The sequence below is a fragment of the Sciurus vulgaris genome (assembly GCF_902686455.1).
Source record: "Sciurus vulgaris genome assembly, chromosome: 1".
NCBI lineage: Eukaryota > Metazoa > Chordata > Mammalia > Rodentia > Sciuridae > Sciurus > Sciurus vulgaris.
In genome coordinates this window covers 131,755,682-131,772,560 of record NC_136461.1, presented here as the reverse complement: position 1 = coordinate 131,772,560, position 16,879 = coordinate 131,755,682, and the positions used below count along the sequence as shown (strand labels likewise).

The 16,879-nt window shown below is 37.2% G+C and overlaps 2 protein-coding genes across 4 annotated transcripts in view; both read left to right on the top strand.

Moving 5' to 3' along the window:
* The window catches only part of LOC306659375 (transcription elongation factor A protein 1), a 91,592-nt gene that overhangs the window by 47,251 nt on the left and 27,462 nt on the right, over positions 1-16,879 (top strand). Inside the window, exon 1 of one of the 3 annotated variants that reach the window (XM_079136858.1) lies at positions 10,533-10,780. The exons of 1 other annotated variant lie outside the window; for it this stretch is intronic. In XM_079136858.1, the coding sequence (XP_078992984.1) occupies positions 10,718-10,780 (63 nt within the window). In that variant the 5' untranslated portion in view covers positions 10,533-10,717. Of the gene's footprint in view, positions 1-10,532; positions 10,781-16,879 lie in introns of those variants that run through there. One more of the 3 variants, XM_079136853.1, reaches the window with a different exon arrangement.
* On the top strand, positions 7,727-8,754 carry LOC306663147 (small ribosomal subunit protein uS2-like). Its single transcript, XM_079143520.1, has one exon. It carries the CDS (start codon positions 7,798-7,800, stop codon positions 8,683-8,685), a length of 888 nt encoding a protein of 295 aa, XP_078999646.1. The 5' UTR covers positions 7,727-7,797; the 3' UTR covers positions 8,686-8,754.

Below are 16,879 nucleotides of genomic sequence, written 5' to 3'. Positions count from 1 at the left end.
ATGCAGAGAAATTTGATGTCTCTTTCGCGGCTCATGGGAATGTAAAATCATATAGCCACTTCAAAAATGTTTGGCTATTTCCTAAAGATCTAAACATGTCTTATATAACCTAGCAATTGCCCTCTGGGGCATTTTCCTAGAGAAAGGAAGATTTATATTCATGCAAAAACGTATACAGAATTATTCATAGCAATTTTATTCATAGTATCTAAACTCTAGTAACAAGATGTCCTACAGAAGAAGAATGGTTGAACAAATTGGTACATCCACACTGTGGAATAGCACTCAGCAATAAAAAAAGAAATGAACTACTGATGTGGACAATGATTTAGAAGGATCACAAGGGTATTATACTGATTGAAAAAAAAGCTAATATGCAGAGGATACATACTTTATATAACTTTTTTTCAAAATGACATTATAGAAGTGGAAAGCAGATTAGTGGTTACCAGGGTTTTAAGAGTGTAGGGCCAGGGTAGTGGTTGTGACAATAAAGGGACAGCATGAAGGAGATCTTAGTGGTGATAGAATGGTTTTATAGCTTGATTGTGGTGTTGGTTACATGAATCTATACTTGTGATAAGTGACAGAGGACTGACTGTATACACATAAAAATGTCAACTTTCTTGGTTTTAATATTATACTATAGTTACATAAGTTGTAGCCCTTGGGAAAAACTGAATGAATGGTGCACAGGATCTTCCTGTACTGTCTTTACAATTCCCTGTGAATCTATGACTATTTCAAGAAAAAAAATTTAACGTACACTAGAAAAGAAATAGTCTATGGTTCTTTCATTTTTCAGAAGAAATATTTGTTCCCTTCAGACTAAATGTTCATGATGTTCAATGTATGACTAACTTAAAGAAAAAGACAAAAGAATAACAAATCTATGTAACTTCCAAAGTAGTGGGAGTGGGGATTAAATTTAAAAGGCTCAATTCAAATGAAGGTAGGAAAGGAGGGAAAAAGCATATTCTACATAGAATAATGAATTTAATAATATGATAAATCCAAAAATTATAGTAATTACAATTGTGAATACACTAAATTTGCCAGTAAAAGACAAGTTATCAAATTAGACAAAAGAACGATAAGCTATATTTTAATTACAAGAGACATCTAACACACAAGGGCACAGAAAGATTGAAAGTAAAAGGATAGAAATTATAGAAAGCAGGGAGGCACATGCCTGTAATCCAAGCTGCTTGGGAGGCTGAGGCAGGAAGATGGTAAGTTCAAAGCTAGCCTGAGCAATTTAGCGAGGCTCCAAGCAACTTAGTGAGACCCAGTCTCTAAATAAAATATAAGAAAGGACTGGGGACATGACTCAGTGATTATCATGACTCTGGGTTCAATCCCTAATACTGAAAAAAAAAAGAAATTATAGCAAGCAAATACTATCAAAAGTAAGTTGGATTAGCTGTTTTAGTATAAGGTAAAATAAACCTTAAGGCAATGGACATATTATGTTCACACAAAAACGTGTGGGTGAATGTTCATAATAGCATTATTCATGAGAGCCAAAATGTGCAAAAATTCCTAATGTTTATAATTGATGAATGAATAAATAAAATGTGGCACAGACACATAATGTTCAGCAATACGAAGGAAAGCTACGATATAAAGTCTGGAAAACATGAATGAGTCTTGAAAATGTTATGAAGGGTTAATGAAGCCAATTACAAAAGACTTTATTGTATGACTCCATTTACATGAAAGACCAGAATAGGACAATTTGTGGAAACAGAAAGTAGATTAATGATTTTTTAGGGATGAGAGGGTGGTGCTGGCAGTGATGGGGTGTGACTGATAATAGGTCTGGGATTCCTTTTGTGGGGAACAAAAATGTTCTAAAATTAGTTTGTGTTGATGGTTGTGAAACTCTGTGAATACACTGAAAACCATTTAATTGTACACTTTAACTGGTGAGTCATGTGAAACGTGAATTATAACGTTTTAAATAAATAGACTAATACAAAGGTGTGTTATTAGTGATAAAAACAGTCACTACATTATAAGAGAGATAATTCTCCAGAAGGTCATGCTAATCCTAAATATGCACGTACTCAATTTTGTCCCAAAATATGCAAATAAAAATGATTGTGACATCAGTGAACAAGGATGTGTAAGGAATTTCAAGAGCCTGTTACCTCACAGAAATACCAAGAAGATGACAAAGTCCATCATATGCAACCCTGGAAAATAGCCAAAAGGTGATAGCAACCAAGTAAATGCTAATTAAGCTGATTGAAACCCAATAGGAAAGCTCTGTATCATTTTAAATTAGCTTTGCTTAATTGCCCCCTCCTTAGGCATAGTGATGCTCTTGAAGATGGTGGAGCACATTCCTAGTATGGTTTCCAGATATCAGAGGAAGCAAAGCAGATGATTTCAAAGAATCATGGCTGTCTCTCAGTTGTGTTCTTGAAAGACTAACCCAAAGGATATGCCTTTAAGTCATCTAACTCAGAACTCTCAGGGTGTAAAAGTGGCTACTCAGACAATGTTGGTCAAAAAATAAAGACAGGGGCTGGGGAGATAGCTCAGTTGGTAAAGTACTTGCCTTGCAAGCACAAGGCCCTGGGTTCAATCCCCAGCACCACCAAAAAATAAATAAATGAGTAAATAAAAAATAAAGACAAATGAGCCAATCACTACCATTTGGGGCAAAGGATATAAATTGGAGTAAACAATATACACACCAAAAAGTCTGGGAAGAGAGGCTCAGGAGTGAGATACTCTGGGGAATAAAGGCTTTGAAAAGTTTCCACATATTTCTGAAAATCTAGAAAGCTATGTACACATTTAGGCAGGGCACATGCTCAGAAAAGATGTGAGAAAGACTTAAGCATTCACTACTGGCTGATCTTGAAGCCCTGGGCAAGCAGGACATGAAGGTGAAAGCAAGTTGTAAACTGACCAGTGTGAGTATTAAAGACATGCCCCAATACAAAGAACAACTACAGAGACTGGGGATGATGATGATGATTACTCTGGGCATTTAAGGAAATAAACTGCCAAATAATTTTTTTCTTGAGGTGATGTCTTGCTATGTTTGGTCTCAGACTTCTGGGATAAGGCCTCCCCGGCAGCTGGGACTACAGGTGCATGGTCCTGTACTCAGCTTCTGCTGAATGTCTCACTAACTGGACATTAAGGTAACTAGAGATGTCAGTAACCATGCATGGACAATACTTATTTATAAAAAGAGGTTAGAAAAAAACCAAACTAAAAAAACCCCATCCAACTATACCCCATAACAAGCAGCAATCTCTTCCAGAGTTAAATTACAATATTCAAAATGTCCATTTTCAACAAAAAATACAAAGCATATTTTTCAAAATGACAAGAAATATGGCCTGCTGACAGAGAAAAAAACATTTTAAACTTTCCCTAAGGAAATCCAGTCATTGGACTTCCTAGGCAGAGACCTTAAATCAACTGTCTTAAATATGTCTCAATGAACTAAAGGGCACGGACAAACAAAAGAAATCAGGAAAACAATATCTCAATGTATTATCTTTTCTTTGCTGAGGGTTCCTGCAAAGGCTCATCTTCTGCTCTGCCCCTTTCTCTTCCCATTTCTCTCTGCTTCCTGGCTGCAATAAGCACAGAAGTATTCCTCCTTCATCACAACCTCCCATCATGATATTCTGCCTCACATGAACCCCAGAGCAATGGAATCACCCTGACCCTGGGACTGAAACTCTGAAACCATGAGCCAAAATAATTTTTCCTTCTTTAAGTTGTTGTTCTCAGTTATTTTGGTCACAGTGATGAAAGCTGACTAAAACAACATACCAAAAAACAAGTAATCTGGCACATTGACAGAGAAAAAAATTTAAACTCTACTCAAGGAAGTCCAGACACTGGACTTAATTGGCAAAGACCTTAAATCAACAGTTTTAAATATACCTCAATGGACTGAAGGAATCCAGACAAACAAAAGAAACCAAAAAGAACAATATCTCAATGTGTTAGCTTTTCATCATTGTGATCAAAATACCCAAGAATACAGGAAGGAAGATTTATTTTGGCTCATGGGTTCAGAGGATTCAGTTCATATGGCCAGCTGGATCCAAGGCATATAGTACAGTGGTGGTGGTGGTGTGGGCGGGGAGGAGCGGGGGTTGAGAGAGAAAGGAAGGGAGAAAAAACCAGGAGAAAGATAAAGTCTTTCAGGGCAACCCCCCAGTGACCTATTTTCTCCAACTAGTTCCTACCTGCCAGTAGTCCATTCAGCTAACTGATAAATCAGAGCCCTAATCATTGCCTAAAATCCCCTCCTCTGACCCTGCATTGGGGATGCTTTCAACAAATGAGTTTGAGGGGGGACTTTAGGCAATTTCAGATCCAAACCATAATACTCAATAACTAGAGAATGTCAATAGAGAGATAAAATTGTGAAAAGGAACCAAATAGATATTGAGAGCTAAAACAAAAAATAAATGAAATGAAAAATTTACTAGAAGAGTTCAACAGCCAATTTGAATAGGCAGAAAACGAGTCAGCAGCTTAAAGACAGGACAATTGAAATTATCCAGTCTAAGGAACAGAAAGAAAAAAGGAGGAGAATTAACAGAGCCTAAGAAACTTTTGGGACACTATCTAGTGTACCAACATACACACAAATGGGATTCTTAGAAGGAGACAGAAAAGAGATGGAACAGAAAGAATAATCGAAGAAATAATGGAGCCTAAAATCCTAAATTTGATGAAACATATGAATCTACACATGCAAGAACCTCATTGAATTCCAAGGAGAATAAACTGAAAGCTATCCACAATAAGCCACTTGTAGTCAAACTGTTGAAAGATAAAAAGAGAAGTTTGAAAGCAGTACAGGTAAGGCAACTAATCGTATACAAGGATTCCTCAAAAATATTCTTGGTAAAAACCATACAGGCCAAGAAACAATGAGATGATACATATTTAAAGTGCTGAAAGAAAAAATATATTAATGAACAATTCTATACAGCAATACTGTTCTTCAAAATTAAGGAAAAATTAAGATATTCACATACTGAAAAAAATTAAAGGAATTCATTGCTAATAGACCTGTCATTCAAGAAATGCTGAAGGAGTCCTTCAGTCTGAAGTAAAAAGGAAACTAGCGGTAACTTGAGCCATAATAAGACCAAAAGGTAACTACATAGGGAAAAATAAGTGTCAGTATTATACTTTTGACTTGTGACTCCTCTTTTTTTGAATCTATGTAATTTAAAACACAAAATGCATAAAATGTTAGTTATAAATCTGTTGATGGACAAACATTATATAGATATTTAATTTGAGACAATTTGAGACTACACAAAACAGGAAGTATCAAAATGTAAAGGAGTGGAGCATTTTCATATTATTAAAATTAAACTGATATTATTTAAACAAAATTATTATAAATTTACATGTTAATCATAATCCTCATGGTAACCACTAAGAAAGGAATTATAAAAATTCATAAAAGGAAAAGAGAAAGGAATAAAATGGTATACTACTAAAACTGAATCAGAAAAAAAGGAAGAAATAGAAGCAATTGAGGACAAAAATAAATTTATATATACATATGACAAAATAGACTAGTCTGGGTAGGTCAAACAACAGAAATTTGTTTCTCACAGTTCTGGTGTCCAAGGTATAGGTAGATTTAGCATCTATTGAGGACCTACTTCCAGGCTAGTAGACAACCTCTTTTTCACTGAGTATTCATGTAGCCTTTCTTCATGTGTGTTTATGGAGAGGTCTATCTTCATTTTCTTATAAGTGCACTAATCCCATCATTATGGTCCCATTCTGATTACCTAATCAAAACCTAATTACCTCCCAGTCCCCATCTCCAAATACTACATTGAGGAGTAGGACTTCAACATACAAATTTGGGTGGTGAGAACTCAAACACTTAGCTCATAACAGGAGTAAACTATTAAACTGGAAGGCAAAGATTGGTAAAATTGATTTTTTTAAAAAAGAGATTAAACTATATGATATCTAAAAGAGACACACTTTAGATCTAAAGATACAAATAAATTAAAAGTGGAAGAATAGAAAAAAGGTGTTCCATGAAAATAGCAACTAAAAGAGAGCTGGGATGACTATACAAATAAAAGACAAAATGTATTGCAAATAAAAAACTGCTATAAAAGCAATTCTTTTATGGGCATGGTAGTATATGCCTGTAAACCAAGACACCAGGAGTCAGAGACAGGAGGATTATAAGTTGGTGGACAGCCTCAGCAACTTAGTAGAACCCTGTCACAAAATAAAAAAATAAAAATAAAAAGGACTGGGAATGAGCCCTGGGTTCACTCTCAGTATCAAAATATAAAAATAAAAAGGGGTGGGAATGTAGCTCAGTGTATAGCACAACTGGGTTCAATCTTCAGTACCAAAACAAAAACAAAAAACCAAAATCTATTAGAGCTAATAAACCAATTTAGCAAATTTGATGGATAAAACATCAACACAAAAATATTAGTTGTATTTGTATACACTAGCAATGAACAATTTGGAAGGAAAACTAGAAAATAATTCCATTTATAGCAGCATTCCAAAAAATAAAATACTTAGGAATAAATTTCATCAGTGTAAAAGTCATTCACTGAAAATTACAAAAAAAGAGACCAAAAATTAGATTAGATTTCAACAAATGGAAAGACATTTCGTTTAAAATGATTGGAAGTTTTAATATTGTTAAAATGGCATGATCTTTAATTGTTTCTGAGATTGACACCAAGAACACAAGGTAACAAAAGAAAATAGATGAATTAGACTTTGATAAAATTGGAAAGGTAAATATCAAGATAATTTTTTTTTTTTTTTTTTTTGCGGTACTGGGGATGGAACTCAGGGCCTTGTGCTTGTGAAGCAAGCACTCTACCAGCTGAGCTATCTCCCCAGCCTGAGAATTTTTTAAAAACCCACAGAATGGGAACAAATCATATATTTAGTGTTATATTTAGTTTGCAAATCATATATTTAGTGTTTAAAACATAAAAAGAACTGTTACAACTCAATAAGAAAATGAGAATCCAGTTTAGAACTGGGCAAAGAATATATACAAATGGCCAACAAATACGTGAAAATTTGCCAAACATCATGAGTCATTAGTGAAATACAAATCATATTAAAATCAGATACCACTTTCCACCTACCAGGATGGTTAGAATTTAAAAAATGGACAAAACCAATTGTTGACAAGAATGTGAATTAGAATTTTAATACATTGCTAGTGGGGATGTGAAATGTGAAGCTGCTGGGAACAACAGATTGACAGTTCTTTAAATTTAAATACAGATTACAATATGACCCAGCATTTTGTAGGTATTGTAGGTACATATGTACCCAGTATATGTACCACTTCTAGGTACAAGTTCCATAGGAGTGAAAATGGGTGTTCATACAAAGCATTGTATGGGAATGCTCATAACAGCATTATTTATAAGAGTGAAAATGTGCATGAAATTTGGGTAGAAGCAACTCATATGACCAATAATTTAACAAACAAAACATGGTATATACACATAATGCAATATTATTGAGTAATAAAAAGGAATGAAATATGGATACATACTGCACTGTAGGTAAACCTTGAAAACATTATGCTAAGTGAAAAAAGTCAGTTAGAAAAGGTGACATATTGATTCCATTGATATGAAATGGTAGTGGTTGCAGATTAGTGGTTGCCAAGAGTTGTGAGGACAGCATCAAGAGCGAATGCCTGCTTTCCGCGCTACCCAGGGAGGGGTCCATACGGCGTTGTTCTTGATTCCCGTCGTAACTTAAAGGGAAACTGTCACAATGTCCGGAGCCCTTGATGTCCTGCAAATGAAGGAAGAGGATGTCCTCAAATTCCTTGCAGCAGGAACCCACTTAGGTGGCACCAACCTTGATTTCCAGATGGAACAGTATATCTACAAAAGGAAAAGTGATGGCATATACATCATAAATCTGAAGAGAACCTGGGAGAAGCTTCTGCTGGCAGCTCGTGCCATTGTTGCCATCGAAAACCCTGCCGATGTCAGTGTCATATCCTCTAGGAATACTGGCCAGCGGGCTGTGCTGAAATTTGCTGCTGCCACTGGAGCCACTCATATTGCTGGCCGCTTCACTCCTGGAACCTTCACTAACCAGATCCAGGCAGCCTTCCGGGAGCCACGTCTTCTGGTGGTTACTGATCCCAGGGCTGACCACCAACCTCTTACAGAAGCATCTTATGTCAATCTGCCTACCATTGCTCTGTGTAACACAGACTCTCCTCTGCGCTATGTGGACATTGCCATTCCATGCAACAATAAGGGAGCTCATTCTGTGGGTCTGATGTGGTGGATGCTGGCCCGAGAAGTTCTGCGCATGCGTGGCACCATTTCCCATGAACACCCGTGGGAGGTCATGCCTGATCTCTACTTCTACAGAGATCCTGAAGAGATTGAAAAGGAAGAGCAGGCTGCCGCTGAAAAAGCTGTGACCAAGGAGGAATTTCAGGGTGAATGGACTTCTCCAGCTCCTGAGTTCACTGCTACTCAACCTGAAGTTGCAGAATGGTCTGAAAGTGTGCAGGTGCCCTCTGTGCCTATCCAGCAGTTCCCTACTGAAGACTGGAGTGCCCAGCCGGCCACTGAAGACTGGTCTGCAGCTCCCACTGCTCAGGCTACTGAGTGGGTAGGAACAACCACGGAGTGGTCTTAGGCTGTTCTGCAGAAACTTACTAAGCAAAATGGAAATAAGGTTACGGAAAATAAACACCAGTTTCTTAAAAAACAAAACAAAACAAAACAAAAAACAAAAAACAAAACAAACAAACAAAAAAAAAGAGCGAATGCCTAATTGGCACAGGGCTGCTTTTTGAAGTGATGAACATTTTTGGAAAATTTTGGGTATTATCTTGTGGAGATCGCTGTACAACACTATCCTCTTTATAAATGCCACTAAATTGTACACTTTAAAATAGCTAAAATGATAAATTTGATGTGCATTTTAACCTCAGTATAAAAACAATCAACTGATTCTTTGGTGGGGGGGAAGAACCACAAGTGACATAATTATTAAATTACTGGAAAAAAAACACATACAAATCTATAAGTTTCCCTTTCCCCATGGAACCCAGGGCCTTGGGCATGCTAGGCAGGTGTTCTACCACTGAGCTACATCCCAAGCTCTTTTTATTTTTTATTTTGAGACAGAATCTCACTAAGCTGTCCAGATTAGCCTTAGACTTGAGATCCTCCTTGTTTTCACCTTTCCACTAGCAGGGATTACTAGTGTGGGCCACTGTAACTGGCTAAATGGAATTTAAAAAGAACATACTCATTAACTGATGCACCAGATTAGCCTTAGACTTGAGATCCTCCTTGTTTTCACCTTTCCACTAGCAGGGATTACTAGTGTGGGCCACTGTAACTGGCTAAATGGAATTTAAAAAGAACATATTCATTAACTGATGCACCAACATGGATATAAATATTGGTCCAGTACAACCTCTGGCTATACAGAATTTAGTATTTGCCTTACAGAATATAAATTCTTTTTCAGGACAGTATATTAATGAAAATTGTTAAGACAAATTCATTAAATACTTTAAAACCAGGTACTTCTCATATTCTTTCCACAATTTAAGTTAGAAGTCAACAATAAAAAATAATTTAAAAAATAAATAAACAAAGAGAAATGGTCCAAATGATTCTAATCCACCTCCCCCCCCCCCCCCCCCAGAAGTGAATCAATTAGGAAAAATCTGTTTTGTTGGTCTGGAAAGAATATTATTAGGCGGTAGATTTTGATGAATGTAATTAAACTTCGAGTGGGATTGTGACTGCAAATAGCATGAGTTGGTTGTAAAAGGTATAATTGGACAAAGACCTTTTGAAGGTGCCTATACTCTTCACTTTAGCAACATACCTGTCATTTTTCTACTTCGTCTTTTGTGAGTCTTAACCCTTACAGATGTCAATTTCCATAAGTAGATGAGAGAGGCCTAAATTTCTTTGATCAGGTTTCTATCAACTATTATTCAATTATATTCAACATGTTATTTTCAAATTTGGGTCTCAGTTCTCAAGAGTTTATGAACGTTTTAACTGTGAAAAGATGTAACTTTTATGAAACGTTTTAAACAATTTCGTGTAATGGTCGGGTGTGAAGGGAATGTTTTTCACGACAGCCGTCTACCTTGGTGAAAGTGCTCCAGTTCTAACAAATTTTAAAGCCCGCCAAAGTTCCTAAGAACTGGCCTCAGTTTGAAGGTACTTGGTCCTGGGTGGTTTCTACCATTACAGGGTGCCTGGAGGGGCGGGAAGGTGAAACCCTCGCTCCGTGAGAAGGCGGAGTCAGAGCCCAAGGCGGTGACAAAACGCTCCGCCTTTCAGGACTTACTGGCGGGAGGCAGGCGGAGTGACTAGCCCGCCGCCCTTTTGCTGGCGCCTGGATCGACGCCTGCCTGCCGGGAGTCAACTCGTCCCGCCCCTTCTCATATATCGGCGGGCGATTGGTAGTGCCTGCACGGCGCGCGCCGAGTTCGACCGGCGCTGTCTTCGGGGGAGGAGCCTTCGACGCAATCGCCGCCGCCGCTGCCGCTGGGCTGGTGTGTGAGGAAGGGCCTAGGCCCGGCCTGCTGTGGTGGGGTTCGCCGATCGTCGAGCTCGTTTTCTGCTGTCTCCTTAGCGCCAACTTCGCCCGCTTCCCGTCCCCAGCGGGTTGGGCGTGGGGAAGACCTGCCAGAGCCATGGAAGATGAGGTGGTTCGTATTGCCAAGAAGATGGACAAGATGGTGCAGAAGAAGAACGCGGTGAGCGACACGGGGCGCGGGCTGGGAGGGAGGCCGCATCGACCGGGCCGCGGCCTGAGGGCTCCCCTGACCCTCCACACCCGGCCCTGGAGACTCCCGCTCCGCAACCCGGCTCCAGCCGCGCCGCAGTGCTCGGAAAGGAGAGGGCGCGCGGGTCCCGCGCCCACCGGCGTTAAGGCCGGTTCTAGGTCCCTCCTTGTTGGAACAGCGCAAAGAGCCTGATCGAGTTGGGAATTAGGGCACATTCTCCTGTGGTTTTAAACTTCAGTGGTACTAAAACCTCATTTATGTTGTGTAAGAATCGAAGAGTCAAGAAAAGTCTCACTGTTTGGAAGAATACCCTGCGCTGATCGGTGGTTAACCACTAGAAATTGCCTCAAGTAGAGGTTTCTGATCGGTTTTAGGGATTAGGTGATAAAATGTAAATCTCCCGGTTCTTAACATTTGAAGGAGGTTAAGCATGTATTTGATTATCGAAACTACGTTACAGGCTTCTTTAGCAATTAAAAAGGTACAACATGCCAGTCTCATGCAAGTGGCTACACATTTTTTTAAAAAGTGGATCTGGCGTACAAAAGAGATGTGACTAAAGCACACACACTAACCAGGGTGCTGCTGGTTAGGTGGATTTGGACAAATATTTCTGGGTACTTTCTGAGTGACTTACAGTTAATACCGCTGTCTTGATCTTGTTATTGATATGTGTTAATGTGAACATGTTCTCTTTTAGTGTGTGAGAGATCGTCGTACGACTAGTTTCTACTTTTTGTTCACTTCTGTGTACCATTTTCAATCCCTTGGCTGTAGAGTCATCTTTTAGCTAAACTTTCTTGATGGTCTTCACCTGAATTTGTTTCTCCTTGCTCAGCACATTTTCACTATGGATGAACCTGAAATAATTTTCTCTCACTTATGAAATAAACTCCGTGTCAAACGATTGTGAAAAAGAAAAGAGGATGATGCTCTGAATCGCACAGCACTTTTGAGTTGCAAACCATCTGTGCAAAATTCATTTGTGATTCATAACACAGCTGTGGGTACATAAGGAATATCTACTTTACAGTTTAAGAAACTGAGTCAGACATTAAGTGCTCCTATTTAAATTAAGTACTGTGGAGTTTGGATTAAGCCAGGAACCGGGTTTTCTGCTGTAAGCATGCTTTCCACATCATCATTGAGATTAGGAATTAGTGTTAACGCTAAATATTTAAGATTTCAAACATCCTCTGTTCCTTTTTTCTTCTTCAGCAGGTGCATTACCCAGCATTTTATTTCATGCCCTGATAATCTGTATTTGCAAGTTTGGCCTTTTAAAGTATTTCCTGTTTGTTTTCTGTTCCAAATATTACCTGTGCCATTTTTTAAAAAAATTGGTTCATTCTATTTTATTCTTCACCCACAAGTGATGAATTCTGGTTACCTGATAGGTTTAACTTTCTGTTATTTTGAAATCTTTAAATTGGGAAATTTCCTCTCTTCCTGGAGTTCTCAAGATTCCCACAGTAGAAGCTGTCATGGGGGGAAAATGCATGATTTTTTTCTCTTAATTCAGACTATGTGTGTATCCTTTAATCATCTAATACATTAGGCATTTGTTTTTCTTTATTCCCTTTCTTTGTAATAATACATTTCTTAAAATGAGTAATTTCTTAGTGGACAAGTATGAAGAAGAGAAGTATGTATTTATCTTCAGATCTCAAATTGATCTTTAATAATACATCTGGGGGAGAATAAGGATAAACTCCAGGTGATCTTCAGGTCCAATTTTTCTTAAAAAATAAGTTTTCCGATAGTTCAAAACTTAAACAATATGAAAACTTGTCCTCCTCCCCCAAAGAAAGGTAAAATTGGCTTAAAAATTTTTTTGTTTGTTTCTCTTTCATTTTCCTGTCTATCCTTTAGAAATTCAGACAGGCTGATGAAATAAAGAGAAAGGTCAGAAAGACACTCCTTCCCTCTCCCTAAAGTACATAATCAACCCACAGATAGCTTTCTAAATGTTCAGAAGTTGTTTGGGGGTTGTAGAATTAAGGAAGATATTTTTTCCTCCCGTGGTGTGTGGAATTTCTCTCATGTGTTATATTTTGTATTTTTATATGATGAGAGGAAATTTTGCTTGAAGAGTAATAGTTGTTATCTCATTTGACAAATTTAAGAGCTGTTTTTGGATATCATTTTATTTTGATAGAACTGCAGATGTCACACTTAGGTAAAAATAAAAATATTACCAATGTTACTCAGCCAGATATTCTGCCAAGTAACAGTACTTACTTACCTTAGCTCCTTTATTGCTCAGACAGCTTTGCAAGATAAGTATTATTCCCATCCTAAAAATGAGAGTTTAGGAAGTTAAAACTCTGGCAGGCACCACTATATACTTTCTGTCTCTAGGTGTTCGCCTGTTGTGGAAATTTCATATCAGTGACGGGCTTCTTTCACTTTGTATATAATGTTTTGAAGGCTAATCTGACTTCATTTTCATTGTTATTGTTGAATAGTACTCCAGTAAACTGACACTTTTTGTGTGTGTGTGGTACTGGGGATTGAACCCAGTACCTTTTTTTTTTTTTTCTTTCTTTAAAACAGGGTCTCGCTAAGTTGCTGAGGCTGGCCTCCAATTTGTGATCCTCTGGCTTCAGCCTCCTGAGTAACTGGTAATACAGGCCAGGTCCACAGCACTTGGGGGATAAATATCACACTTTGTGCCAAGTAACAGTACTTACCTTCGTGGTATTTATATGTCAGGCCCTCTCTCTATTTTGATACTTCATCTTTTGTCTCATTTGACTATTTCACTTATTCATGTCAGTGATTATGCCTTTGAAGAAGTTGAAACTTAACAAGGACATATGATGTTCCCAAGATCATAAAATTAGGAAACAAGAGCATGAATTTGAACTTCTATATAGCCATGTTCTTACTTGTTAAGACCTCTCTTGTTGCCTTTTTATATTTCCTTGAGAGGAATGTTGTATCTTACAGTCTTGTATGTACTGGGCACTCAGTACAAATTTGAATACCATGTTTTGTAAAAGCACTTATTTCTATTTACAGAAGCACCCTACAACATAATAAAATAGTGTGATAGCTGTAGTTTAGTTTTCAGCCAGTACTGTGAGCTAAATATAACTTTGGAAGTCATAAAGTCAAATCTTTCTTTCTCTTGCATCATTATCTATAGGAGATGTTGCAATATAATCAGCTTGAGGTTTGGAGGCAGGCGATGATTGGAAAAGGATAGAATGCAGTTTCTTATTTGGTAGTGTTCTCTCGAGTTCACAGAGCAGCACAGCTACTGGTGGACTAGTAGAATGGAAAGAGTAGTGATATGAGAGTCAGAGGACTAGTTTTTGTACTTGTTGTTATATTACTCACCGGTGTGATGTTGGCCATTTCTGGGTTTAAGTTTCTTTTCTTTTCCTTCCTTTCTTTTTTTTCTTCCTGTGTAATGGAGAATTTGAAGTGGATGGTTGAAGATTTCTGTTTATTTTAAAATTGCATGGGACTGGGGGTAATAGCTCAGAGGTAGAGTGTCAGGTTGTGGGTTCAAACCACAGTACCAAAATAAAATAAAATTCCGTGAAGTCAGAAAGTTTCTGTCTTGTGCACTGCTGTATCTTTGGCACAGAACAGAACTTTGTACATAGTATTAATGAGTATTTGTTGAGAGGCAATAGAGTATAATTTGACAGAAATGAGCAAGTCTCACCTTTTCTAGTTAGTAATCATATGACCTTGTTCAAGTTTCTTAATATTTCATGGTTTCTATTTTTCTCATTTGCAAAATAAAGATACTAGATATCCTGTGTCCATAGTGTTGAATATGAAGGTGGAATGAAATGATCCATGTAAAGTTATTTCACACACTACCAGGCATACAGTAAATACCAAAGGTGGTTGTCACTAAATTAATGTCAGTAATCTACTTTTTGCCAGTTGCACTCATTCAGATCATCGTAGTTGTTTCTTAAAGAAACAAGTGAATTATTACTATCATCATCATAATATTAGGAATTGAACCCAGGGCCTTGTGCATGCTGGGCAAACTTTCTGCATTTGAGCTCCATCTTCAGCACTAAAATATTGTTTCAATTGGTTAGAAAACAGTGTAATTATGAGAAAAGGATTATAGGGTTTTTTTTAATCCCATCAGTGTTAATGTAGCTTTTTCCTTACTGCCAAAACCTGTATCTCTAAAACTAATTTCACTAAAGAGTTCTGAATAGAAAGGAAAGTAATGAAATTAATGCAAATCTATTGCTTCTTCTTGTCAAACAACCTAAAACATATGTCACATTGCTGATGTGTTAGAAGAATCAACTTCATGTATGCTGGATGACATTATATAAACCTCAGGAGAGACACTCCTTTTTAAAGAAAATCCTAGAAGTATGATTTTTTTCTTCCTTTCTAATTGATCTGTAGTCGGAAATGGATCAGAAAGTTAACAGAGATGTGGGAGGAAGTAATGGCCATGGTAGATAGAGGATACAGGTCCACGTCTGTTAAAGCCATTGGGGTCTGATATATTAAGGAATTCCCAATTTTTCAGATTTTATAAAATAATATGGTATATCATCATATATTACAGAACACCCCCTAGTAGAATCTGGGTGGTTTTTAGTAATCAGATGTTAACATTTCCATAGTGAAGTGCAGTACTCCTACATTAAGTGGGATAGCTTTTTATCTGAAGATTAGGTTTTGCTACCAAACAAATTATTAAAAATCTGTGAGAAATCTATAACTTTTTGGTTTTTGAAGGTTTTTGGTTTTGGGATTTGCAAATAAGCAATTGAAGACCTCATTTGCTTCCCAAAATGTAATGCTGTAGAAATTCTTGTTAAATAATAAGTTATAAGTTGATGTAAGTTTTCTTCTTTAAAGTTTTTCAGTGTCTCTGAATAAAAAAATTTATAGCATTTTAAGATCGGAAAGTATCTGTAAGTAGTGAGTTATTAAAACCCTTTGTAGTAACCTGTTTTGTAATTCCTATTGAACTTAAAAGTTTATTTTTGAGATACTGAATTAAGTTAAAATGATCTAGCCGAGTGCTGTGGACCATGTCTGTAATCCCAGCTATTTGAGATTCTGAAGCAGGAGGATTGCAAGTTGAGTCAGCTTGGGCAATTTAGTGAGAACCTGTCTCAAAATAACAATACAGTAAAATAAAAAGGAGGCAGGGGATGTATTCTCAGTGGCAGAATGCTTGCTTGCCCAGCATGTTCAAAGCCCTGAGTTTAATCCCTAGCACCACACAAAAAGAAAAATAAATGAAATAGAATGACCTTTATTTATGTTGCCAGAAGAAAAGTTATTGCTATTTTATTCTGGAAGGTGAGATCTAATGTGAATCAATTTCAATATGGAATAATTTCATAGCTGGAAGCCTTTATTTGATTTTTATTTAGGAAATAGGATATCATGAAAGTTCTTGCTTATTCCTTTAGGGTACGGAGTGAGGGACCTTCTCTGGGACTTTTTATTTTTCTGGGATATGCTGTGTTTTGTTGATTTGTAAGGTGCCTAGTTTTCAGATTTTAGTTATTTTGAGAAGTAAGATGTTACCAGTATTGTTCACCAGATGGCTGTTATAATGTACTTTCACAAGCAGAATGTCAAACCCAGCATCAAAACTTGTGGAATGGATGTTATTGGCTAGAAGAAAATCTGAGAAACATTAGTGGAGTGCTCTTGAACCCTGAGGGACTGAATGGTTGTGAACAGCAGTAGAGTTGAAAAGTTGCTTTGTGTACTACAAAGGCAGCCTGAGAGCTAATGGTGTTTAGCTCTTTTATGCCTTCTCTTATGAATTCGTAGTATTTTTGATAAAACTCTTTGGGGGCTAGAAACAGATATTGTTGACTCTGAGTCAAAAAAAAAAAAAAAAAGATCCATAAGCACCTGATTCTGAATGTGAAGTAGTTTTTTTAATTTTTTTGTTTTTTAATTTTTTTGCAGTACTGGGGATCGAACTCAGGGCCTTGTGTTTGCAAGGCAAGCACTCTACCAGCTGAGCTATCTCCCCAGCCCTGAAGTAGTTTTATTAATACTTTTTCAAGTTTGTTTTGCTTATTTTTATTTTATATATATAAAAAG

Coding starts and splice junctions, on each gene's coding strand:
- LOC306663147 (XM_079143520.1), top strand. CDS start 7,798: ATGTCCGGAGCCCTTGATGTCCTGCAAATGAAGGAAGAGGATGTCCTC.